A 27,500-nucleotide genomic window follows, 5' to 3' on the forward strand; every position below is an offset into this window, starting at 1 on the left:
TGCCCTGCAGTTTGTCTCTTAAGGTCCTTACACACGCGTCAATATTTTTCAAACCTATATCAGTCAATGTGTGCATACCAACGGTGAAGTTTTGCTGAGTGATATTGCGGCATTTATTTTTTTGGACCAGGGTCGATTTTTCTAAAATTCTCTTCCGACGTGAACACAACACATCTGTTGCTGTGATTGACTTGTGGGTCAAAATTTGCATTGCATTTTCGTGCTGTATATTCACATCACTCTTGGTGTCTTTAGTATGATGTCCACCGAAAGCTGGACAGAGCAGGGTTGGGTCCTTCTGCAGCTGCTGCTGCTGGTGGCGGCATCTCTCTCTGGGGCTGAGGAGCCGGTGTGTCGGCAGATAGGGGAGCCGGAGATCCCCCAGCTGTCTAAGAATGGGGACATTATTTTGGGTGGAATGTTCTCTTTCCACAGCAGCTGGAAAGACAGACATGACACCTACATGTACAGACCACGGCCTCTGCAGTGCACAAGGTAAATCACACTGTACATTAGCAAGCTGTTTGACATAAGTAAAATAGAGGATTAGAAGAGCTGGGTAGACAAGAGGTTATCATGCTGAGTTGTGAAATAAGAAATATTTGCTCATATAGTTTAATTTTTAAATTTTGTTTCATTTCATAACACCAACTATAACTGTCTGGGTCAAGTTTGAATTTCAGAGTGTTCCAGATTGCTCAGGCTATGCTCTTTGCCATTGAGGAGATTAACAACAGCACAGACTTGCTGCCTGGCATCTTTCTCGGCTACAAGATCTATGATTCATGTGACACCATTCCAAGGGGAGTAAGCGTGGCACTGGCCTTGGCTAATGGTAATGAGGATTTATCCACAGCCTCCAAGGCACCCTGCACCAGACCGGCCCAAGTGCTGGCCATTATAGGAGCGACCCCCTCCTCTGCTTCCATGGCTATATCCACTGTCATTGGACCGTTTCACATCCCATTGGTGGGTAGTTTTTTTCACTTAATAGGGGTGCACCGATCACGTTTTTTGCCACCGATCACCGATTGCCGATCGCCTATGGGAAATATCTGCCCAACCGATCATCGACCGATCACCAATTACCGATCACCGATCACCGATATATAAACTCCCCCAAAAAAGTTTGGAAACGTTATTTTGGTCGATTATTTCTCCCCTTTAATAATACCAATTGGTATTGTATTTCATATCGTTGGAAAGCCTGATTAGTGATAGGGCTTTTTTAAATTATTATTATTATTATTATTTTATTTTTTTATATATAAAGAAATATCAGCAATCAGCCGATCGCATATTTGAGGTCAAAATCGGCCGATACAGATTGCGTGCCGATCGATCTGTGCACCCCTAATAATCATGTACTGTAATGGACCTTGGCCACAGTTTGATCTATTCATTTTTGTTTTATTTTCTCAATAATATCATAATTACGATACTGCAATCTGTGTGACTGCTCACAGTATAAGGCAGTTTTAAGGGGTTAATGTGCTCTGTTTTCCTGTGTATTTGTATTTATTTTTTGCATCCTCCTCATGGGAATATCATTCCTTTCTACTCCCTAGATCAGCCCCTGGGCCACCTGTGCTTGTCTCAGTGACAAAGTCCGGTACCCATCCTTCCTCAGAACAATACCCAGTGACTTCTACCAGAGCAGAGCTCTGGCCCAGTTGGTCAAGCACTTTGGCTGGACTTGGGTCGGGACAATTAGGAGCAATAATGATTATGGAAATAAAGGCATGGCTATATTCACAGAGACGGCCCAAAAGCTGGGCATCTGTCTAGAGTACTCTCTAGCCTTATTTAGAACAGATCCACCAGAAAAAATACAGGCAATAATTGACGTGATCAAAGCTTCCACTTCCAAGGTGATTGTTGCTTTCCTCTCTGGCTCTGATTTGGACATACTAATACATGAGATGGCCCCCCACAACCTGACTGGGTACCAGTGGGTAGGCACTGAGGCCTGGATTGCTGATTCCTCCACTGCAACTATGACTGGACGCCACATCCTGGATGGTGCTATAGGGCTGTCCATCCCCAAGGGCCATGTCAGAGGCATGAGAGAGTTCATTTTGGATGTAAAGCCACTCATTTCATCTCGTAATGAATTGTTCACAGAATTCTGGGAGACAATCTTTGATTGTAGGTTCAAGCAGACGACGGGCTCAGGAGGGAATCAGAGATACTGTACAGGGTCTGAAGATCTGTCTGGGCAGCAAAACAGTTTCACTGATATGTCATTCATGCCCTTCTTTAACAATATCTATAAAGGAGTGTATGCTGTGGCTCATGCACTACATAATATTCTTGGCTGTAAAGAAATATGTGGCAATAAGGTACAGCCAGATCCATTCACGGTGAGTTGAATACTGAAGGCTGAATGATAGTTCAACATTATGTGTTTCAAATGAACTTCTTTTGTAGAACTAGGTGGTTTACATTTAGTGGAATAAATTAAGTAATATCTATCTTCTTAGATTTTGCAGCACATAAAAAAGGTTCAGTTCAAGACAAAGGAGGGGGAGGACGTTTACTTTGATGAGAATGGAGACCCAACAGCAAAATATGAAATCTTAAACTGGCAGCCGAACGAAGATGGCAGTGTGCAGTTTGTCACTGTTGGTCTTTATGACGCATCTTTACCTGCAGAAAAACAGCTAAATCTGCACACTAAGTCCTTAATTTGGGCACAGAACGCAGAACAGGTTAATACTGTATTCATGGATTGTTAATTTATGGGATTATTGTATCGTAATGTCTATTTCATCAGAATTCCAAATGGTGACTTGTAAAGACAACAGCATATCAAAGTGTATCTCATACTGCTTTTTTGTTCATGCAGGTGCCTGTGTCAGTGTGCAGTGAGAGCTGTCCCCCAGGAACCCGTAAGGTCCTCCAGAAAGGAAAGCCGGTCTGCTGCTATGACTGTATACCATGTGCAGAGGGAGAAGTCAGCAACACCACAGGTAAATGGAGTTCATCATCAGTGGATTTGAATATCAAATTTGGGAGTACTGTGTAGTCTTGTTCTGATTTATAGAAAGTGGTTGAGTAGCATTATCTGATTATACTGTAAACAACATGTAAATTAGTTGTAGATAACAAATAACTAATTATTCATTTTTACTACCTTAATCATGTTCAGGGTCACAGGGGGCTGGAACCTATCCATGCATACATTTGGTGTAAAATGATGAAACAATTAACTACGTAAATCAGTAGTGTACATTCTCCCTCTTTATATATTTTCTCCCCTAGTCGATATACACTATTTCTTGCATGGCCAAGATTATCACACTTGGCCCACGACTTTAAAGGATATGTTCACCTCAAAATTAAAATTCAGTCATTATCTACCCACCACCATCAATTGCTAGAATATAACAACCTACTTCAGTACTATAATTGGAGAGCTGTATGCGTGTATGTATGTATATATGTCTATCTGTCCGGAGTTGCAAGGTGCACCGTTGCTCCGAACGCATCCAACCTTTGCCAAAACACTTTTCAGGGGTCTGGGATGGAGTGCAGTGCCCAATTTCAGACACATGCATGGTCATAGTGCCGCCTACTGGCGACACAAAAAGCAGTTTATCTCGAGAACTGTTCATCCGATCGAGTTCAAACTTGGGGAGTGCGCTGCCGGGAACCCGATTGAGTGCGGTGCCCAATTTCAGACAAATGCATAGTCATAGTGCCACATGCTGGCGACACAAAAAGCAGTTTATCTCGAGAACTATTCATCCAATCAACTTCAAACTTGGAGAGTGCGCTGCCGGGGTCCCGAAGGAGTGCGGTGCCCAATTTCGGACACGCCCATAGTCATAGCGTCACCTACTGACAACATAAAAAGCAGTTTATCTCGAGAACCGTGTAGTACAGACATTTTTCAAAATGGCCACCATCGATTTGTCAACATTTCCTATCCCATTGAACCCACATTCAATACCAGACATAATATAGATCGTAAGCCTGAGAACCTAATAAAAATACTACTTCAAAATGATATGAACTTTTACAAAGTAATTGGTAATTTCATTATATTATGTGTGTACATTACAGGCCTATTCGTGTGTGGCTATTGTTTGTTTTGTGATAAAAGTGCCAAATTTGGCACAGAAATAGCTTAATATATGTAGAAGACATCTGGATATTGGGGCGTTGCATAGCATCAAAATCCTGCTATGAGCTGATCTCTTGTGCAAGAGTGGTTGCAGAAAGCGTTGCAAGTGCAAGAAGGCTGCACTTCAGTGCACAGGCCTCTGCTTCTGTGAGGGAGGATGTGCTAGCTGACTGCAAGATCTCTCAAACATTCAAGTGTCTTGCCATGATAAAGATAAAGATGATCAAGTTCAAAGAATGGTTCAAATAGTATACAGCAATTACAATATTATTTTCAAGTAACTTAAAGGTAGGCTATACTCCACTTTTTGGAAGTTTCTCATTTGCCACATCCCCCCCACATAACCAAGATACACCATGCCTCACCGGCACTGTCCGCTCAGTTTACAGTGAGCTACAGTTGTGCAGTTAGTAATTATAGCCATAGAATGGAGGCTAATGGTACAACTGTTAAAAATCCACCAAAACACACATCTCACGGCACCAAAATACATGTGTCACACGATGAAATATTAATCCAAAATGCACATAATTGGTATTTTTGGAAGGAAAAGTGGTCGGCGGCCATGTTTGGAAAGTAGTGCCGGCTACCTCTTTTCCTTCCAAAAAGACCAATTATGTGCATTTTGGATATTTCCAGCCATCCACCCCTCCCGGATTGAAACGATTGAAACGAGGGTGAACGATGGGCGCTGAGTTTCATTATTATAATTAACCAAAGTCCGACAAATTAAAATGATGCTGGTCACCAACAAAAACATCGCCATGTAGCCTAAGCAGCTCTCAACAACAGCTGCTTGTTAAGACATCAAAGGGAAAAGATGACAGTCGACAGCTCACCCAAATATGCAACAATGCAGAAACTGGCAATCATTTAAAGTGTTCTCCAAAACAAGGTAGGCTTCTGAAAAATCATCATATTCCCACGTGCTTTTTATTATGAGAGGACGTACTGCGTGCGGATGCATGGATATATTCTGGGGAGTTGAAGATAATTTTGCAGCTGTGCATAAAAAGCAGGCTGCAGATGGATTTCTCTGTGTTCAAAACACTCTCCTACCCGTCTCCGACGTCCAATCGCAGATCCGAAGATATAAGAATCTCCCTACGGGAACCCAGTAGTTTAGGCGGGGGGGTTAAAATGATTTTCCTGTGTGAAACAACCGTGTAAAAGCAGTCTTTCCACAGCCTGTGCTGAATTTAGGAGAGGAGAAGCGTCCCAGTGCCAACAGGAACCTTGGGAGTTTGAGTATTTCATGACGTTTTGCTTCCCAGGTGCGCTGGATTTGATCACTGTGCCGCCGTATCCGTGTGACTGCAATGTTGTTTGCTCGCCGAGTGCAAGCGGTGCACCATGATAGTGAGATCAAACACACCCTGCTGTAAATTCGGCACAGGCTGTGGAAAGACTGCTTTTAAACGGTTGGAATATCATTTTAACAGCTATATTACTGGCTTCCGTAGGTAGATTATTATATGTTTAGATCTGTGATTGGACGTCGGAGACAGGTAGGAGATCATTTTAAACGCTCGACCCTCCCAATTTCCTTATGGAATGCTGTGTGACCATGATTCAGAGTGAATCACAGAAGAACGGAGAACAGGGGATCATGAGGCTAGCAATTTGGGGGCTCTATATAAAATGCTCAGACCAGGTAACAGCCGCCCTCGAGCAACATCTTGTCACCTTTACAGAATGCTGCGTTTTGTGCAAAACAAAAATCTGAATTTACTTACAGTATTTACTCAGTGTACATTTAAAAGTAGTAAAGTAGAATATATATCTCACTAGTATAATTGGAGAGCTGTCTGTTTGTTTGTCCGGAGTTGCAAGATGCAACGCACAGTTGCTCTGGTCACCTCCAAAGTTTTTCAGGGGTCTGGAATGAATCTTGTGCAAAAAAACAAAAAAAAATCCGCCCATGCGGGGGCACTACAGCGATATATTACGTTTTTAGGCTTCACACTCACTGAGCCATTGTGATATCATCAGCATCCCTTCCCTGCTTCCCACTGATGATGTCACCGAAGATGTCATTGCTGATGTCACTATTGACATGAATGTCAACAGTCATTGCTCGAAGGACATCACTGATGACATCACAATTGCTAGAGTGACATCACTGATGACATCATCACTGATGACATGTCACATGACATTATCAGTTTGAATTCCAGGCAACCCCATGGGGTCGTGACCCCAAGTTTGGGAACCACTGCCCTAGCCACTCCCCCTACCCACCCGTCGAACCGTGGCTCGACGACCTACCTAGCCCTGCCCCCTTCACTAAGGGTGCGTTCATAAATCCTATCTGATGCTCTGCACGAAAATGAGCGCGCGAGTGGAGCTCTTTCTGAATGATTAAACAAATGGGTCAAGAATAGGGCCGGACTGGGACCAAAAAGAGGCCCTGGCAGTAGGTCCAGACCAGCCCACCAGGGGCGAACTCGCCAACCCCCCAAAAAAATTTGGGGGGTTGGAAGCCAGATTTAGAGAAATATCTCATTTTAAATTAACAGACTGAGCAGGTGTAACCAAGGCTATTTTCCAAACTGCTCAGCCTCCTGGAAAGATCCATAATCACCAGACTAAGTACATTGTCACTGTCCAGGCTCAAATGGACTTGACAAAAAAGGGAGACCACAAAAATTAAATCTGCATGCATTACCTTGAAGGAAAAATAGTCTATCACTAAACTTGCCCCTTGCATCAACATCTATGTCCTCTTCACTGAAGACAGAGCTGGGAGGACTTTCTATTCTTTTTGTAAAGAATTATGATATTTTTCTTTGCATTTTGACCTGGCTGGAGTAGAGAAAAAAACACTAGTGACGTTTAATGCAGCAGAGGACAGCATACTACAATGACTACTCTATTCTCTTGTGTTATAGGCCATATAGCATGAAGGAGCTTTGTTTTCCTGAGACCACATTAATCAACACAGCTTTCACAGTTCACACCACTGGCCATGGCCCGCCAACAACTGCAGGCATGAGGCACCACACCATAACAAGGCAGCAATAATAGTCTCTAAGAACACTTCTACACAAACACGTAATCACGCATAGCACAGCAGCCAAAAACACACATGCAACATTTTTCTGCAGTGGCTTCAAGACTCTTACGTTTTTTGTCTTTCTTTTCCGCGCCACCTTTTGCTTTGTTTACGTTCATGATTTTGTATAGTTAGTATTTAGTATTTGACATGCACCTATTCCCCCACGGCCGCGTTGAGTGATGTAGCCTATACAATGACATTTGACATGGAGGAGCACGCTGCACGGAGCAGCCCAAGTCTACTTTTGTAAAAGGGGGGGGGGGGGGGGGGGGGGTGTCTCCGCCTCTCAGACCATGCAATATCCATGATGACCACTTGACAGAACTCACCTGTAAAAATGGGTCGGCCCATCTCTCTTCCCAGTGTGTTTTGGGCTGACCTGACTGACAGCGTACTTCAGCTGCATTGAGGGGATAAATAAACGTGCGGTCAGACCGGCCCAAAGCGGCCCAAAATCACAGCGGCCCTTCTGGCATTTGCCAGAATTGCCAGATGGCCAGTCCGGGCCTGGTCAAGAAACTCAGAGGCAAAGGACGTCCATCCCGCTCAGGCTGTTTGATTGATAGGTGATCTCTGGGAAGCGCTTGGCAGAAACAGCACAACAATGAGCACCTAGAGCCAAAGATGTCAGTAAACTGTCAACTCAGTTCTGAAATGGAGAATAGAAAGGGCTATATCTTCCGACAGGCGCTATTGTGATAGTAAATTATTGATTGATCGCAACTAAGCGAGGTTTGAGGGCCCACTCTGGCAGGAGGTTATCACCAGTCGACATGCCAGAGGTCCGCATTCCACACGTGAGATCCCGGACGAGCCCCCAAGATGTAATAGAAAAATTGCTGAAATGCCTTGTTGATCCATCAATAATGAGATGCCCGTTTAAATGTATATAGGAGGATTTTTATTCCACATGTTCCTAAGTTACACCATTTGTCCTTCAGACTATGGCAAGCGATACGTGAGGAAAGGAATTTTGTTTGTCAAAACAAAATGACTCATTGATGGAATATTTCCATATTTCCCTGGGTAAAAATCCTCCTATATACATTTAAACGGGCATCTCATTATTGATGGATCAACAAGGCATTTCAGCAATTTTTCTATTACACTATCCCCTAATAGCGCTTGCGCACCTGTTTGCACGTGCCTTAAGGCATGGGAACATAGCAGTCCGCCTTGCGCCGTCCGCCAGGTGTTCTGCCGAGTTTTGCTCCCCCGCCCAGCAGCAAAAAAAGCATCCCCACCTCACGGGAGCTTACTTGTAATCATTTATACAGAAATGTAACTACTTAAAAGTGATATAATTGTCTGGTAGACGTGACCTCCCTGATTGCTAAGTTAAAACAGTCCCAAATTATGTTGGGGATGCAATTCTCGGCGGGGTGCGCAAACGTTCAAGCCACGTGTCGCAAGCGCAAATTAGAGCCATGCCAAAATCATCTGCACCCCAAAATGCCTGCGCAAACGGGATTTGGGCGGTCTTAACTACCAGAATTATTCACAGGCGTGGCCAGGCAAGGCTGGGCATTACATCAATCAAAACCAATCAGATTCCCGTCTTGCAATGTCTGTTTGCGCGAGGCATGCAATATGCTGTAATTCTCTCCATGCGTAATAGAGTGTACTCACTCGTGCAAGGACAGAGGGAGCTTATTGACAGATCGTCTGTGGTGCCAACGACCCTTCGGGTTATGAAGGTAAATAGCCTATGTCCATTGTCCAACACGTTTTCTCAATTAATTTCCCTCTTTGCAATGTGATAAAAGTTTCTCAGTGAGTTATGTTGATTGCCTCACTGAATTATCTGCTAATACCCAATTTTAGCAGCATAATTTGATGTCTTGGCTTGGCAAGGCTGTGCGTAATGACATATCCAAAAGGAATTCCACTTTCCACTGCGCAAATAGCCTATCTCTCTGCACTGGGAGCGCAGCCGTAATCTCCGTGCAGCGCACCCAGCGCAGAGAAGTATTTGCGCGTAAGAGGTCCTTTTCAAAGCTCTTAGCGCAAAGTAATTGCGCGCTGCTGACGATAGCATAATGCCATCTATCACCACATTTTAGCGCTGAAACGCCTGCTTTGGCTTGTGGCAGCCAATGCCCAGTACAATTATCACAGGCATGCGCTTGTGTCCGCCCCCAATTTGCATTGCGCACGGCGTTAAACGAGCGCAAGCGCTAAATGAGCACTTTTGGGAAGATAGAGCCCAATCTCTTTGCTATCGAATGGCATTTCGCTATGCCTCCTGCCGCCATGTTGGCTGTTCATTTACTCCTCCTGGTGCTCTGCTGCTCCGGCCAAACAGACTGAACAGAGTTCAGAGTGTGCTCTGCCACTCCGAGAGTGTCACGCTCTGAATAACCGAACGCTGTATTCCAACAGTGCTCAGAATTTACGAACGGTCCAGTGTCCTGACTTTGGCATCTTCTGACCCCAGCCTGGCTTGCTGCCACCGCCGTGGGAAAATAAGGGAGCTAGTCAGGAAATGTAATATCTGTTTTGATTTTAACTTGTAGATTCCATCACCTGTGAGCGATGCCATCCTGAATTCTGGTCAAACAAGAAAAGAGATGACTGTGAAAAGAAGGACACAGAGTTTCTATCATATGAAGAGATTATGGGGGCACTGCTCGCAGCGGCGGCCCTGTTAGGAACTTGCATGAGTGCTATGGTGGCTTTCATCTTCTTCAGATACAGGAACAGCCCCATAGTCAAGGCCAACAACTCTGAGCTGAGCTTCCTGCTGCTCTTCTCCCTGGCTCTGTGTTTCCTGTGTTCTCTGACCTTCATCAGCCGGCCCTCTGAGTGGTCCTGCATGCTGCGACACACAGCATTTGGGATCACCTTTGTCCTCTCCATGTCTTGTGTTCTGGGGAAAACTATAGTGGTGCTACTGGCCTTCAGGGCTACACTTCCAGGTAGTAATATCATGAAATTTTTTGGCCCTGCTCAGCAGAGACTCAGTGTTCTGGCTTTCACTCTCATACAGGCCCTGATTTGCATACTTTGGCTAACGATCTCTCCTCCTTTTCCTTTCAAGAATTTTAAACACTTTAAAGACAAAATCATCTTAGAATGTGCATTAGGCTCAGCTGTAGGCTTCTGGGCTGTGTTGGGGTATATAGGAGTCCTGGCTATGTTATGTTTCTTTCTAGCTTTTTTGGCTCGGAAACTGCCTGATAATTTCAATGAAGCCAAATTTATCACCTTCAGCATGCTGATATTCTGTGCGGTCTGGATCACCTTTATCCCTGCGTATGTCAGCTCGCCAGGGAAGTTCAGTGTTGCTGTGGAGATATTTGCAATTCTGGCCTCCAGTTTTGCACTGCTAATCTGTATTTTCATTCCAAAATGTTACATAATCTTATTGAAGCCAGAAAAGAATACAAAAAAGAACATGATGGGTAAAATGCCATCAAAATCATCATGATGAGTGAATATAATAGGCATACATGTAGTCAGGCCCGGTTCTACGGGGGTGCAAAAGCATGCATTGCACCCTTATTTTAATTGTCTGCATGCTCAGTTGAAAAGTTTTTTTTTATTTTTATTTTTATTTTTTTTTAATAAATGCTACAGCTGCACACTTACTGTTTAAACTTGAATTATAGTTGTTGTTTTTCTTTGTTCTTTGATGTGATTTTATGGCTTTTTGGCACCTATATGTAACCTTTTAAGGTTGAGATAATTGTATTATCATTATATGGTCCAAATATTTCAGTAAAGCACTTGAAACACTTGAAATATTCTTGCTTGGGTGGTATCATTCTACGTGAAATGATGGTCAAATGCATTATTTTTAGTAAAATAACATGTCAAATTTGGCCTTCGGCCGGGCATCTGCACCCCTTCCTATCTAGGATGCACCCCTAGTCATCTTGTTCTGGAACCGGCCCTGCATGTAGTAGAATGACAAGAACTTGTTTCAATAAAAACATATTTCATTCATGAACCTTTTTTGTCTTATTTCGTCCCTTGCAAAATTTTCAATTTTGTACTTTTAACTTTGGCTGGAACTAAGAGAATCTGATGAAGGTCTCACGACCGAAACGTTATTCTGATTAAACTTTTTATTGCATGTGGAGACAGTGTGCGGGAGTTTATTCTGGTACTTTTAACTTTGAATTTTACTTTTCATGGTTATTTTTGCATTTTTACAATACAAAATCAATAATGATCAAAAGGGAATGGCCAAAATGAAAAATGGGGTCAGACTTTGATTGTTTTTGTGTTTTTCGATTCTGTTTGAAAAGAGATTTTCAACTTCAAATTTCCATTTCTTTTGACTGTTTTTCATCTTCAATTTATATTTTTGACCATTTTCCATGTCTCAATTAGCAACCCGTTCTCACTCCAAGCGCGTAGCATATTGACGCTTTGTCCCGTCCCTTGTGCGTCGCTTGTTACTAACATGGTACCCTTGAGCGACCCATGAAACGACTTGGGCTTTCCGACTAAACTCAATGTAAACCCATGGGGCTGATGGGGCTGTTGCAGATTGGCAGCTGATTGACGCAGACCCTTTATATGCTCCAGTCTGAAGATGGCAGATGAGAGGCAGGCAGTAACTGATCTGTGCAGTGCTGCTCCTCTCATCCTCTCACTCCTCCAGAACCTCTGTTTTGTTAATGTTTAGTATTGGTTTAGTTTTGTTACCTCTGGTATTGTGTTTATTTTAGTGCTGGACTCAGCCATTTGTATTAGCTGCTGCTTTCTTCCAGCTTTGGCTGCCAACTCTCACCAGGCTTCGGCCTAGGCTTTAGCTTAGCATGACAATGTTAGCTTTGAGTGTAGTGAGTCCAGTACCTTTGTTGATTGTTGTGTTGTGTGACCAATAAATCACACTTACTTTTCATGGTTGTCTTTGTATAGTTTATGTTGTGACCTAGACCCCTAGACTGGGTCATAACAGTCCCGTCCCTTGTGCGTCGCTTGTTACTAACATGGTACCCTTGAGCGACCCATGAAACGACTTGGGCTTTCCGACTAAACTCAATGTAAACCCATGGAAGTCATCTTTGACGCTTATGGCAACTGCTCCCCCATTAGCCTAACTGCTCCCCCATTAGGGTCTGGAGGAGCTAACCTCTCCCAGACCCTAACCCTAAACCTAACCTCTCCCACCCCCCATGCGTAAACCTAACCTCCCCCAGACCCTAACCCTAACCTCTCCCACCCCCCATGCCTAAACCTAACCTCCCCCAGACCCTAACCCTAAACCTAACCTCTCCCACCCCCCACGCCTAAACCTAACCTCCCCCGAGACCAGCCCCCCCCCCCGCCCCCCCTGCCCCTCACTCCAGACATGCTAGTTCCTGTCTGACCATGGAGATAGAAAAGAATGATTAAAACAAACTGGTGTGAGGACAGAAACATCTGGTAGACTCAAAGCCCTCCTAACTTGGTTTAGAATTCTAAATTTTGTCAAGTCCCAGGCTGCTCCAGCTTAGAAAATAGCATAGCTGGCAGAGAGGAGCCGGCGACAGAGCATGGCCTCCATCTTCAGCCACAGGGGGGCCCCATGAGTTAAACTGCCAGGAGTCCCTTGCCGCCAAAACATCAGCAGCCTGTTGCACCAGCTGAAAGTAGGTTCTCTCTTAAGTTGGGGTGTAAAGTCCAAACTAACTGCTACGTTCAAACTAGTTTGTTTGACACTAAAGTTGTGTCTTTGTTTAGTTGCACCACGGAGACGTAAGATACATCTTATCTAGTAGCCCCTAAGTCCATACTAACCAAAATAGTGTCGCGGAAAATTACGTTTTCACTTCCTGTAGCCAATCAGTGAAAAGCACGGTGGAAACGGTGTTTATTTACCATTGTTTAATTAAGTGGAATGAAAACAGTCGGGACATGTTGCCCACCACAAGTTAGAGCTTTCATATTTCATCAACACTAACCAAATGAGAACGTTATTGAGTAACGTTCATTTAGGTTCATATTACTGTTAACGTTTATCTGTGAGCCCCTCATCAGTATTGTAGGCTAATTTACCACCATCCTGCCTCGCTAAATTGTTGCGGTTATTTTAATTTGTATGCAGTGGTACAGCTTGTGGGAAACAAAAGCGTGAGTCATAAATATCAAAGGGTGTAATAATTGATCACGGAGAGTGCGTTGTGGACGCAAAACAACGATGTGCCACGGTGCCAATTGCAATCCGTGCCAACTGCTATTTTACGGAGGACTTTATACCTAGTAAGACGTAGGTGTAAAATGTAAGTACTAAACATATGCCTAAGTTGTAACTATTTCACTTGGTGCAACCCAAATATTTTTAGTAGTATGTAAACTCGGAATAAGTGAGACTTTACGTTCAAACTAGCTTACGTTTCAACTTACGCACAGCTGGTGCAACCCACTGCAGAGCCCTGACGCGAACATGGATGGTTAATTAAGAGTAAACACTATCCAGCCGATTGGGTGTGTTCCAATCTGAAATAAATAGTCAGAGCATCATCTCAGATTTCCTTCAGAAGTCAGACTATCATCTCAGACGTCCTTCAGAAGTCAGAGGATCATCTCAGACGTCCTTCAGAAGTTCAGAGCATCATCTCAGACGTCCTTCAGAAGTCAGAGCATCATCTCAGACGTCCTTCAGAAGTCAGAGCATCATCTCAGACGTCCTTCAGAAGTTCAGAGCATCATCTCAGACGTCCTTCAGAAGTCAGTGCATCATCTCAGACGTCCTTCAGAAGTTGACTTCAGAGCAGGATGTAGGGGGATTTAGTGATTTTGGGGCGGCTGTAGCAGGCAAATAGTGTCTTGCTTGAAATGAGGCAGAGAGTTTTGATGGAAAGGGTTTCTCTGTACCTCGTTCAACCTAATTAAAAACAGCCCACTCCAATCAGAAGGTGTGACATATGTTAATACCTTTCCAGTGTCCAATTATTCCAGATATATGAAAAATCAATACAACAAGCAATTCTGATATTTAGAACATTATTTTATATAGAGAATTTTGCATAAAGTACAAAGACAGGTCAAGTTATATTACCCCATTCAGAGATCTCAGAGGTGGATTTCCAGTGGTCTTTCCCTCACAGCAAAATATGTAGCAGGTCAAAAGAAGACCCCTGCAAACCGACCCCTCCCTTATCTTTTGCGTGTCCTTTTAAACTGCATCTTCTTGTGGGCTGGTCTCTCCCCGCAGGTTTCCTCCTCCATCTGGGGACATCCTTCACTGCTTGGGCTGTCATTGGTCTGTCACTCTTATGATAGGCATGTTTTCTCCTCCTCTTGGTCCGCAATCATGTGACCTGGCTTCCACTGGAGGTCACAGCACTAACCCTCACTTGAATACTGGTCATCCATTTTATTTCCTATTTTCAACTTATAATTTGGGTCAGCTAATTTAGCTATTTACCTATTAAAGTCCTAGTTTAGAACATTATGTAAGGTTATTGTTAGACTAGATAAACTTAAACTATATTCTGGATATGGATCAAATTCAGCTAAATCATGGGTTAATCCCAGTCTGAACTGGATTTAAACATCTTACAGTTCAGACTTACTGTCTCTCGGTCTGTAACCACCCTAAGGGTGTAACCAGAGTGAGAGCGTATTCTTCAATCAAAACAGAGAAAAACTCACCCTGTTTAAACCGGATGAGAAACTCTTATCAATTACCACTTATCAACTAATTTGACTATACCTTTATTTTCCACTTGGTTGCAATACTAACAATAGGCTCTTATTTATCTAAATATGATAGCACTCTCCTTGTGTATCAAGTGGGACAAATTTGTCCCACTTGTCCAAAGTTATTCAAAACACAGAAATACAACATCAGACTGATCTAAACACACTCTATTCTCATAAGATAACCAATATATATTCTGCTGATCATCCAACATTCCCAGCCGGGCCGTCTGAGATTCAAATCATGGTTCCTCTCCTCTGCTCTGTGCTGCGTCTGATCCTGTCTCCTCGGCGGGAAAAGTCAGCACATCGAATGTATAGTCTAAACTTTATTCCATATTAGATATCAAAACCAGTCAGTCTATCAGTAGGATATATATTGAATAATAAGCAACAATAGTCAAGCATGAGAGAAACGCTTCCTTTCCACATAGCTTCTGCTTGCTGGGGCATCTGGTGGAATGTTTCCCCACTTCTGTGGATGCACTTGTAACCATTTATCTTAGAGAGACGCCATAAACCCTGTGTTGTTTTCCAAACATGACTGAGCAGAGACATATAGAATGTCCTTTTGTCGGCTGATCTCCGTGACCTCTGCCCCGACCATATCCTAAATGACCGTCCTTGTGCAGCTTATCCGTTTCCCAGACCTGCCATAAACAGCTTAAAATAACAGCTTGTCACACACAAAGCATTGTTCAACTCCACAGAACCTTCTAATGGTTAATTCCCATGGTCCGCACGTCTCCTAATAGAAATGGAGAAAGTTCATCATTACACAAACTCAGCCGCTCCTCCGATGACCTAGAACAGAACATTTAAACATAATTAAAGATATATTTGAATTAACAAATGACAAGATCATCTCTGTAATTGCATATTTTCATATCAGCATGTAGGGCCGCCATGCTGAAGTATCTGCCTCCTGTTGAGTCCAAACTGGGCCTATGGAGAAATGTTTGATCAAAATACCATAGATTGGGGAGAGAAATCTATCAATCCCCCTATTCACACCTCCAATAGAGGTGTGAAACCACCTAACTTATTGATCTCGTCTCATTACTCCAGTTCCATTCCTCCCTGCAACATTAACACTGTGATTTGAGTTATTTTAAACATATTCTTCAACTTACCCACTTCAACTTGGGTCCTTATTGAATCTAACATAAACCTCTAATGACCAACATTCAGTCTGACCTTGATGGTCACAAGTTCATTCAGTAACATATCTGTTCCCATATCTTTCCTGGAACCCACTTAGACAGCATTAAACCTCAGCACAAACACAACTTAACCCCATTAATGCATCTAATCATTTCCAAATTCGTCATAATATGGTTGCCCCCTTGACCCATGCTACACCCATACCCCCTTGATTCCATTTGTAACCAAATGAGTGCATGATGATTTGCTTAGATCCCACTATGCAAAAATGTAACCCACATCTTCGATATTGGAATTGTCCCGGTGTGTGGTCCTCTGGTGACGTACCACTGTACCTGTAAACATCAGATTTCACAATGTGCCTGTATTTTAAACAAAATAATTTCTTGTATTTTTATTAGTACAACAAGTCGCTTGTATGGCAGATAATGTTTGAGATACTCTGTGAGTACATATCCAATTGTTTACTTTATAATTTGTTTGCAATGAATCCTCATAAACAAGATGGCTCCTTGAGTCTGCCTTTCAAGTTTACAGATTTCGTGTACATGTCTTGAATGGGTTGGATGAATTCCCAAAAGAACAACTGCTTTAAGAGCTAGCTTATTGGGGTGGGTCAGTCCCCAGACTGAGGCAAAACAACAATACTCTAAATGCAAACTCAAGTATAATCTCGTCCTCAGAGGAGGCCATTGACTTATTTATAGATACTTTTGAAAACATCTTCAGCGTACTTAAGTGTAAATTTCGCTATGTGTAGCTTTTCTCAAACGAAAAAATGATAGTGTATCTTACCTGGGTTTGAGCTAGTTCTTCTATAGGGACGACAGAGAGAATTTTCAAGTTAATCAACAAACCCTTCATTTATGTAAAGTTGTCAACTAAACATACTCATCATATAACTATTGTTCTTTTATGTGTCACTGCAAACTTTCTATTCAGTACGTATTACTATATAATGTGCAGTGTTCAGTGTTCCCCACTTCTGTAATTTCCCAGTCCAATCTATTTTTCATAACTCATTATATCTGACACTTCGTCAGTGTGTTTTTTGCTGAGATTTAACCCTCCATCTGGGTCCATTCTATATTCTATGCATTCATTCACCATGCATTCCACAATGTATGGGGACCCCCCTTTGGTCTAAATTAATCAAACAACTATCAATAATCAGTAGATCAATTGACACCTCAAACGAGTAACAGACATCACTTCCCATATCACAGCCACACCGACAAAACACAGCACCATTTCGCCAATCTAAATATTATAATCAATGCTTTCATTCTCCATAGAAACAATGAACGTTCACGCCCCATACTATCAGCATTGTATTCCCAACCATCCACATAAAAACCCACATTCCACAAACTTCATCACACATGCCAACCCACTCAAATCCTATCTGTCTCCTTTCACCACTAAATGCATTCACAAATATTCATGAACTTATCCCTAGATGTTCAGCCACCTAGAGCAGCCTCCTGGTGTAATGCCTTGCAGCCTATACTACCCGAGCAGCCCCACCCTTAGGAAAGGGCTGCCCTCTTTGACCTTCTCAAGGGACAACATTCTTGGACATGGTGTGTTTTTAGACACGCCCAGTCTTTTGCGCATGCCCAGTTCACTTATCATATAGACCTTGAACAGAACGGAGCTCCCGACACCTCAATTCACTCCCATAGACCATTTTTTCCTTTACTCTCAATGTCCTGGACAAAGCAGTAAAACAGACCGTTTTGTGTTATAGGTTCCTCTGAAAGGGTTTGTTCCCCCTTGCATCAAATTGTACATTACCAACTTAATTTTAACAGACAAAAGTAACGCGCGACACCCTTCTGGCCATTCCGGGTAGCTGCTGGCTCGCCACCGCCCGGTACAAGCCGCGTCTGGTGCTCAGCTCGCTGTCAGACCCTCCTTGGCCCGTACTGTACCAGCCCTGAAAGAAAACCACGTCTACCTGTTGTACAGCTGCTTAGCCCCCCTCGAGCCGGACCCGTCAGCATCGCTTCTCTCGGGGTTCCGCGGCGTCAGCAATCCTCTCCCTCCGCTGGAAACAGCCGGAAACTCCGCTTCCTCAAACAGCAGCCCACACACACAAACACACACACTTTCTCTGCCCAACGACATGGGAAGTTTGCACTACGAGCGACCCACAGATAAAAGACAACCAAACAGACAGACAGACAGACTGACGGACAGACAAAAACTAAATAAAGGTTGTCGATGTCTGTTTTGATTTAACAGTCAATCGTTTACTGCATACAGACATTGTTCCATCAGGCTACTATGGAACCGCACACTTCACAGGTTCAAACCCGAGCGCTTTACCAACTGAGCTATATTTATTTGAATGCGTAAAGAGCCGGTCATGCTTATATAATCTACCCCGTCTCACGCATACATCATGTCTACTAGTTGGGAGGACATATTATCTATGTGACGCCTATTATATCTATTCGCATAATCCATAGGCCATAGGCCATTAATCCCATTCCATATCTTTACCCTCTAACGAATCCACCACTCTCTTAAAAGATCCATTTATATTTCTAAATAAATCTAACGTTAAAAGCATACGCTATTATTTTGAAGTGTTGCGCGGACCTTACGCCAATTTGATGGCAAAATAACTCATAGGCTATCTACAATTCTCCGCTCTGCAGCCCAGCTCCGCCAGACAGACTCACAGGCTTCTCCTATCACATTCCAGAGCCCACTCAGACAGCAAAAAGTGCCAGCATCATCACACCCGCGGCCATTTGGCTGCACCCGGACCCTTGGTTTGAAGCTGCGCGCATCAACTTGTGGTGTATTTTTCCACAAACAGTTTTTTCATAAGCGTCAAAATACTGTTGATTCTATTTATATACTATACTCTTACATATTACCGTTCCACTGTGACAGGCGTCCCTGCACAGTGAATTTAAAAATCATTTACATTCATTCTCTTCTTCTCAAACTTACAGCAAAGTTATGGATCATAAAGCAGTATAACACAAAAATACAAAGGAATACTACCCCAAAGTGACCTAATCTTGCATTAAATTCACCTTGTTGTTTGAATTTATAGCATAAACCTTTGTGTCTAATTTACATAGCAACATAAATTGGAAGAATCTAAAATTCAACTCAAAATATGGATATTGATATTACTATTATTAGACAATTCTGTGTTATTTCTTCCCCATTTTAAATAATCTTTTATGATCTTTTCTATAGCTGATTTTTCACAATTCATAATATAGCAAAACCTTCTAAGCTATATTACAGTAAAACACAAAAACCTGAGCCTTAATGCTCTCTGTACAAAACGGACTCCCCCAGAACACGCCGGTTCTGTATAAATAACACATTTTCTGCTATGATCTTGGAAAAGTACTGTTATCCCTCACACGCACTCGGTCAGCTGTATGGTCTTGAGAAAGTTACTGTTATCCCCTCACATATGCTCGCTACGCTATTATGGTCTTGAGAAAATTACTGTTATCCCCTCACATATGCTAGCGGCCTTGGGCAGATGTTTTTGACGTACAATCTCGCCCACAGGTCTTTCCAAAATATCAAAACACGTGTCTGACCAGCTTTGTACCGGTTCCTAAATTTGATTGATAAATTACAGCATTTGTGGAATCCAGTTAGTGTAACAATAATTTAGAATAGCCAATGCAGATATTTTTATGAAAAAGGTAATCCGTAAACCCTTTATTGATATTTTCCCGGGATGTTAAGCCACTGTTTTCCTGAAATGCTTGATCAGAATGCTTGCTTTTTTCTCTGGATTTTTATCACGTCGGGGTACACCATTTGATGGAAAGGGTTTCTCTGTACCTCGTTCAACCTAATTAAAAACAGCCCACTCCAATCAGAAGGTGTGACATATGTTAATACCTTTCCAGTGTCCAATTATTCCAGATATATGAAAAATCAATACAACAAGCAATTCTGATATTTAGAACATTATTTTATATAGAGAATTTTGCATAAAGTACAAAGACAGGTCAAGTTATATTACCCCATTCAGAGATCTCAGAGGTGGATTTCCAGTGGTCTTTCCCTCACAGCAAAATATGTAGCAGGTCAAAAGAAGACCCCTGCAAACCGACCCCTCCCTTATCTTTTGCGTGTCCTTTTAAACTGCATCTTCTTGTGGGCTGGTCTCTCCCCGCAGGTTTCCTCCTCCATCTGGGGACATCCTTCACTGCTTGGGCTGTCATTGGTCTGCAGTGTTGGGACTAACGCGTTATTAAGTAACGCGTTACAGTAACTAAGTTACTTTTTGCGGTAACGAGTACTGTAACGAATTACTTCATCAGTAACGTAACGTACTTACAATTATTGCGGTTTAAACATGCTCGTTACTCGTTACTTCACGATTCTGTGCGGGACCTACAGCAGCGAGGCTAGAGAGGAAAATGCGAGTCTGACGGCGGTCTGATGAGGAAGTAGGCTAATCGTGCGGCACTTCTATACTTTCTAATGTTACTGGACCAAATTCTGATAGTGAAACGGGTCATTTTGCGTGAGCTGTGTTGTGTACGGTAAGCGGTGTTCACTTCACACCGCTCGGCGAGTCAGCAGCATGGAGCCCTCTCCTCCTCGCTTCTCTCAGGCTGTCTGTCACCAGTGCCCTGCTGCACCCAGGCAAGCACAGCACTCGTCTCTCACTTACAGATTCCCCTCGCGTTGGAGGGTGTTCACGGTGTGTTTCGCGTTGTCATGAAATGGGAAGAAAAATGCCTGCAAGTCTCCTGCCTTTTGGAGATGAACTGCTATTAAAGGCAGCCGCGACGAGCGGCTGCTTTGAGGCTCTGCTCTGTCCCTATCTGCAGGCAGCGCTGGGCTCTGCTGCTGGGGACTGCCCCCTAGTCCGATACCTCACGAGTCCGATACCTCACGAGTCCGACACCTCATGGTTTTGGGTTAGGGTCTGGGGGAGGTTAGGTTTAGGCGTGCACTCCGCTTTTACAAACGGTAACCACGGTGTTTATGTTGTTCAGCCAGGATATTATAGACTACTGATACAGTTGTTAATTATACACTGCCAAAAGTGTACTGGCTACTTTTTGAAGGCAATAATAAATATGCCTCAATGCCTAAATGTTGTGTTTTCTTGTTCCACTACTTTTCGTCGTAGTGATAATGGGTACAATGCTCAAATTTGACAGTTGTCTTGTCCCACACTGTGCTACAGCAACCCCAAAATAATGTGTGTGCATTAATAAGAGAATTGAGTTTAAAAAAAAAGTAACTCAAAAGTTACTTTCCTAGTAACTAGTTACCTGCAAAGTAACGAGTAACTTAAAGTAACTGAGTTACTTTTCAGAGCAGTAACTAGTAACTGTAACTAAGTTACTAATGTAAAGTAACTTGCCCAACACTGTTGGTCTGTCACTCTTATGATAGGCATGTTTTCTCCTCCTCTTGGTCCGCAATCATGTGACCTGGCTTCCACTGGAGGTCACAGCACTAACCCTCACTTGAATACTGGTCATCCATTTTATTTCCTATTTTCAACTTATAATTTGGGTCAGCTAATTTAGCTATTTACCTATTAAAGTCCTAGTTTAGAACATTATGTAAGGTTATTGTTAGACTAGATAAACTTAAACTATATTCTGGATATGGATCAAATTCAGCTAAATCATGGGTTAATCCCAGTCTGAACTGGATTTAAACATCTTACAGTTCAGACTTACTGTCTCTCGGTCTGTAACCACCCTAAGGGTGTAACCAGAGTGAGAGCGTATTCTTCAATCAAAACAGAGAAAAACTCACCCTGTTTAAACCGGATGAGAAACTCTTATCAATTACCACTTATCAACTAATTTGACTATACCTTTATTTTCCACTTGGTTGCAATACTAACAATAGGCTCTTATTTATCTAAATATGATAGCACTCTCCTTGTGTATCAAGTGGGACAAATTTGAAGTTATTCAAAACACAGAAATACAACATCAGACTGATCTAAACACACTCTATTCTCATAAGATAACCAATATATATTCTGCTGATCATCCAACATTCCCAGCCGGGCCGTCTGAGATTCAAATCATGGTTCCTCTCCTCTGCTCTGTGCTGCGTCTGATCCTGTCTCCTCGGCGGGAAAAGTCAGCACATCGAATGTATAGTCTAAACTTTATTCCATATTAGATATCAAAACCAGTCAGTCTATCAGTAGGATATATATTGAATAATAAGCAACAATAGTCAAGCATGAGAGAAACGCTTCCTTTCCACATAGCTTCTGCTTGCTGGGGCATCTGGTGGAATGTTTCCCCACTTCTGTGGATGCACTTGTAACCATTTATCTTAGAGAGACGCCATAAACCCTGTGTTGTTTTCCAAACGTGACTGAGCAGAGACATATAGAATGTCCTTTTGTCGGCTGATCTCCGTGACCTCTGCCCCGACCATATCCTAAATGACCGTCCTTGTGCAGCTTATCCGTTTCCCAGACCTGCCATAAACAGCTTAAAATAACAGCTTGTCACACACAAAGCATTGTTCAACTCCACAGAACCTTCTAATGGTTAATTCCCATGGTCCGCACGTCTCCTAATAGAAATGGAGAAAGTTCATCATTACACAAACTCAGCCGCTCCTCCGATGACCTAGAACAGAACATTTAAACATAATTAAAGATATATTTGAATTAACAAATGACAAGATCATCTCTGTAATTGCATATTTTCATATCAGCATGTAGGGCCGCCATGCTGAAGTATCTGCCTCCTGTTGAGTCCAAACTGGGCCTATGGAGAAATGTTTGATCAAAATACCATAGATTGGGGAGAGAAATCTATCAGTTTACTCACCTATTTTCAGTTCAACTGTATCAATGAGGGGAAACAATTACAGTAGATAGTTTATTTACCACTACTACAACACTGTTTATATGCTTTTTCCAACTGAATGTTGGTATTGGCAGTGGTAGAAGGATACATAATGCATGATATTTTAATGAATAATAAAAACACACCCAAATATTTTGCTACCTTCTTTTTTGTTAAAGCTGCAGCTACAATGAACCTAACCCAGTCCCACTTGTTTCGTGTTTTTTCCTCTTAAAAAAAAAAAAAAAAAAAGAACCGATAAGAGTACCGTTGAAGTACCGGATCGATAAGCAGTAGCCTACCGATAAGAGTAGTATTATCGTTCCTTAACAATACCCATCCCTAGGCTTGCTTATCCCCTTTTCATGTCAAAATAAAACCCTCAAAAGAAGAAGCATGTACTTGACTTTCCTCAGTTAATGTGGTCACTTGTGCTATTCCGATGAAATGTGATACCATGAATAATAGCCTACTAACTAACACATGCAAGTCAGCGGCTCATGTCAGTAGGCTACACAGCAAACCAGTGAGTCCAAGCGGGGTTCCTTTGCCTTTCCGACATGCTGCCACTCCGAACGTTAACTTCCATTATTCGGACTGGCGGTCGTTCACCTTAGAAGCCGCAATGCCGACCTTAGGTTTAGGCGTGGGGGTGGGAGAGGTTAGGTTTTGGGTTAGGGTCTGGGGGAGGTTAGGTTTAGGCATGGGGGGAGGTTAGGTTTGGCGTGGGGGCTGGGAGAGGTTAGTGAAAAACGGGGAATATAGACCCCCTTTCTGAGTGCCGATATTTCGGAGTGGCAGAACGTCGGAGTGGCAGCATGTAACCAGTCCAAGCCTGTAAACCGTAAAGCTGACACTGGTCATGTGGTGCTCAGATCTCCTTCCTCTCCAGTCTGCAAGTCTCCATGTTGCTCTCTCCTCTCTCTAATAAATCACTTGACTTCAGGGGTCAGGGGGGCTCTCTTTAAGAGAAAACACTCCTGGCATTTAACGCAGCATCGCCACTTCTCACAGATCACAGCCGCTCAGTCAGAGGAGGAAAGAGAGAAGCAGCAAGAGAGAGACAGAGAAGAAAGACATTGGATTTTTAGACACAGCAAGAGGAATGCCGGACAGCTGACAAAAAGCATCTCCAGAGTTGTGCCAATGTAGCCTACCTAACCCTAACCCTGCCGAGAGAAAGTTGCCCCATTGCCCGCACGCGTGGCGTGTGAGCTGCGTCCGCGAGCATGCCTGGCGTGTGAGCTGCAGCTGCGAGCATACGTGGCGTGTAACTGGCTCATAACTGGCTCGTTAATTCTCACATTCAATGGAATTACGTTAACGTCTGCGGGTCTTGACATAAGTGGCTCGCGCTGAAGGTGTCCACCCGCTATGCCGACCTCCCGCATTGCCGACCTTAGGTTTAGGCGTGGGGGGTGGGAGAGGTTAGGGTCTGGGGGAGGTTAGGTTTAGGTGTGGGGGCTGGGAGAGCTGAGATCCAGCCGGTCCACCGACACGCTGCATGCCGCCTCGCTGAGCTGGTTCTGCTTGTGGGCTATCACCATTGCGGCCTGTCGGCACATAGACGTGGCACCGCGCTGAAAACCATCTGAAGCTTTCTTTGTTGGAGTCCAGGTATGTTTTACAAGAAAGTGCTCGTCATTGTCGACGATAACGTTATCTGACCTGGCTAACAATGGATACTCCGCTTGCTTGCTGTGTACCGAGCTCAAAGTAGTAGGCTACGTTCTTTGTTTTACCCCCTGCACTGTCCGCTACAAAAACAATTTTCTTCTTCCGATGTTCTTTTGTATTTCGCGCCGTGACCAGCGGAAGTGTAAACACAACCCGGAAGAATTAGGCCCACCCCCGCGTATGAACATAAGGTGAATAGGCCTATTGGGTCTTTCGGAGCGCTGCCAAATTGTCAAGAATAATAACGTAATTTGCTGCTGCAACCTGTTTTAAACCACATGACGGATAGTGCAGCTACTGTAGGAGTTGTTTACCTCTGATTGACCAGAGCATGATGTCATTATGTAGACCTTCTCTCAGCACCCCTACCTCTGATTGACCACAGCATGTAATATGATGTCATTATATGACGGCACCCCTACCTCTGACTGACCACAGCATGTAATATGATGTCATTATGTCGACTTTCTCTCAGCACCCCTACCTCTGACTGACCACAGCATGTAATATGATGTCATCATGTGACGGCACCCCTACCTCTGATTGACCACAGCATGTAATATGTCATTATGTAGACTTTCTCTCAGCACCCCTACCTCTGACTGACCACAGCATGTAATATGAGGTCATTATGTCGACTTTCTCTCAGCACCCCTACCTCTGACGACCACAGCATGTAATATGATGTCATTATGTAGACTTTCTCTCGGTACCCCTACCTCTGATTAACTTCCAGCATCCCTGCTGGACTTGCCGGGCTGCCCTACCTGTTCTATTGTGTGGCTATTGTGTGTCTTTGCCCACTTAGTCACAGTATTGACTATCAGGCTTTGCCAGAAATGTCATTGTGAGATACTGCTGGACAGTGCTGGTGTAGATTTGTATCTTTGTTTTTATTTATTGGTGTGTTGTTGTTATTGTCGTCATTTTTACATTCCTGTGGTTGGTATGTGAATGTTTTTATGGCTGCAGCATGGGTCTAAGCCGAAAACAAATTTCCCACCTGTGGGAGGTGATCTTGCCTTGACAGTAAGATAAAATGTTTTGTGAATATGGGACCCTGGAAAGTAGTGGAATATGGCGACAAAAATATAAAAAGATATTAAAGGCTTTTGTCATTGTACAGCATAATTTAATATTTACAAAATATAAACAATTTACAAAAATACGACTTCTGTTACGTATGCCTTTTGCACAAATTTAACTTGCCCTGAAAAATTATCATATACTGTAGGCTACTGTAGTTATTATTGCATGATAACAATTTTCCGAAAGTATGTATAATTAAAATGTTATGGTGATCCATATATTATTGTGTATGGGGAGGGGGGGGGGGGGGGGTGTTAGTATTTCACTGGTTATTTTCTATTGCAAATGTTGACAAGAAATATTAATTGATATGGTAGCTGTTGTTTCTAACAGTTCTCACAATCCCAAGTCCTTTATCCACCATTATAAAAAGTATATATATAAAATTGGTTATTGTATTTAAAAATACACACACACGCGCGCGCGCGCGCACACACGCGCACACACACACACACACACACACACACACACACACACACATTTAGCTAATCTGGCTGATCATGTAATATTATTCTGGAATCTTGAAGGACTTTAGTCCTCAAAACCAATCACCAATTGATTCTCATCTCTGCCAAAATCAAATCTGACAATCTGAGTTTTGCTTATTCAACAAGCAATCTAAAGCTAAATAACACTGATTATCATTAACTATATTATGCGACACAAGCATAGAGAAGCAGTGCTCACATTGAGCTGAATAAGTGCACCGCAGGTCTACCGGCAGACTTAGGCTGTGTGCCCATAACAATCTGTTCTCACCCCGAACCCGTCTCAGAGCCCCACTTTGGCAAGCACCTTTGGCGAACTTAACGCTCCGCGGAGCCTATAGCATTTTATGGAATGCAGCACGGGCAGACCGTTAAAAAGCACTCTGCAGCTGTGGGTTCAGGGAAAGGTTATGCATGCTCTCGGGCTCGTCATCCAGGACGAGTTGGGAAATATGGTAGTAGCGGCCAGAGGATGGTAGTACCACCTTGGTTTTGGGTTTGGGGCTTGGGCTTGGGGCTTGAAGACCCCCTGGAGAAAGACTCCAGGGGAGACATTCGACCCCCGTTTCTTCGAAAGGGGCTTGAAGACCACGGTCTCACCTGGAGAGCCCAACCCTAGCCACACCCAACCAAAGCCTAAAGACCAACTACTCAATGCCTAAACCTAATCCGCTGCCCACCCCGCCCGGGTGGTACTACCGTCCCCTGGGTGAGGCTACTGTACTTCCCAACTCGTTGTGGATGATGAGCTCTTGACGTTTCCCTGAACCCACAGGTACGGAGTGCTGCGTTCCATAAAATGCTCCAGGCTTCGCGGAGCATTACGGTGGTCGCCAAAAGCGCTTGACAAAGCGGTTCTGTTATTATTCGAATTTGTTTATTGGGTTTTCCATTTCAAACATACTACCGGTACATATAAACAAAGCGGTTCTGTGAGACGAGTTGGGAGTGAGAACGTGTTGGGTATAACATTAACTCATACTGCCTTTATGATTGCTAGTACCTGACGTAAATTCAGAGATTAGCCTACAAGGTCCTATTTCTCCATCTCCACTTCGACTTTCTCCATAGGTTGTTGCTATGGACGCTATGGGAAAAGCAGTTCACGTCACCCAGCACTTTTCTGAAAAGTTTAACATTTCTCAGCTTTTTGAAAGCACTCCGCTCTGATGGCGGGAGTGGACGAAAATAAAACGCTATATGGACACACAGCCTTAGACTTCCCTTTGTACTCCTTTCAGACAGAATTGGCTGTCACCTGAAATACCACATGCAAGTCTCCATCAGCTCTCTCCAACTGAAACTATAATAAGTTCAGTTTTCAGATTTATTGGAGAGTCATATCTGACATCTTGTCCATCCCCCTGGAAACACTGGAGGCCTGTCTATCTTTCCAGTCCTCTCTTCTCGACCTCTCC

At 43.2% G+C, this 27,500-nt stretch overlaps 1 protein-coding gene across 1 annotated transcript; it reads left to right on the plus strand.

The window, feature by feature from the left end:
• Positions 1 to 259: 259 nt before the first annotated feature.
• Positions 260 to 10,617, plus strand: LOC310800238 (extracellular calcium-sensing receptor-like; the record flags this gene model as incomplete). The annotated part of the gene is made up of 6 exons (XM_083662820.1): positions 260 to 495; positions 672 to 969; positions 1,569 to 2,363; positions 2,484 to 2,711; positions 2,849 to 2,972; positions 9,704 to 10,617. 6 exons carry the CDS (start codon positions 260 to 262, stop codon positions 10,615 to 10,617), a joined length of 2,595 nt encoding a protein of 864 aa, XP_083518946.1.
• Between the last annotated feature and the right edge of the window lie 16,883 nt (positions 10,618 to 27,500).

The sequence above is a fragment of the Poromitra crassiceps genome, assembly GCF_964638095.1.
Source record: "Poromitra crassiceps genome assembly, chromosome: 2".
Taxonomy (NCBI): domain Eukaryota; kingdom Metazoa; phylum Chordata; class Actinopteri; order Beryciformes; family Melamphaidae; genus Poromitra; species Poromitra crassiceps.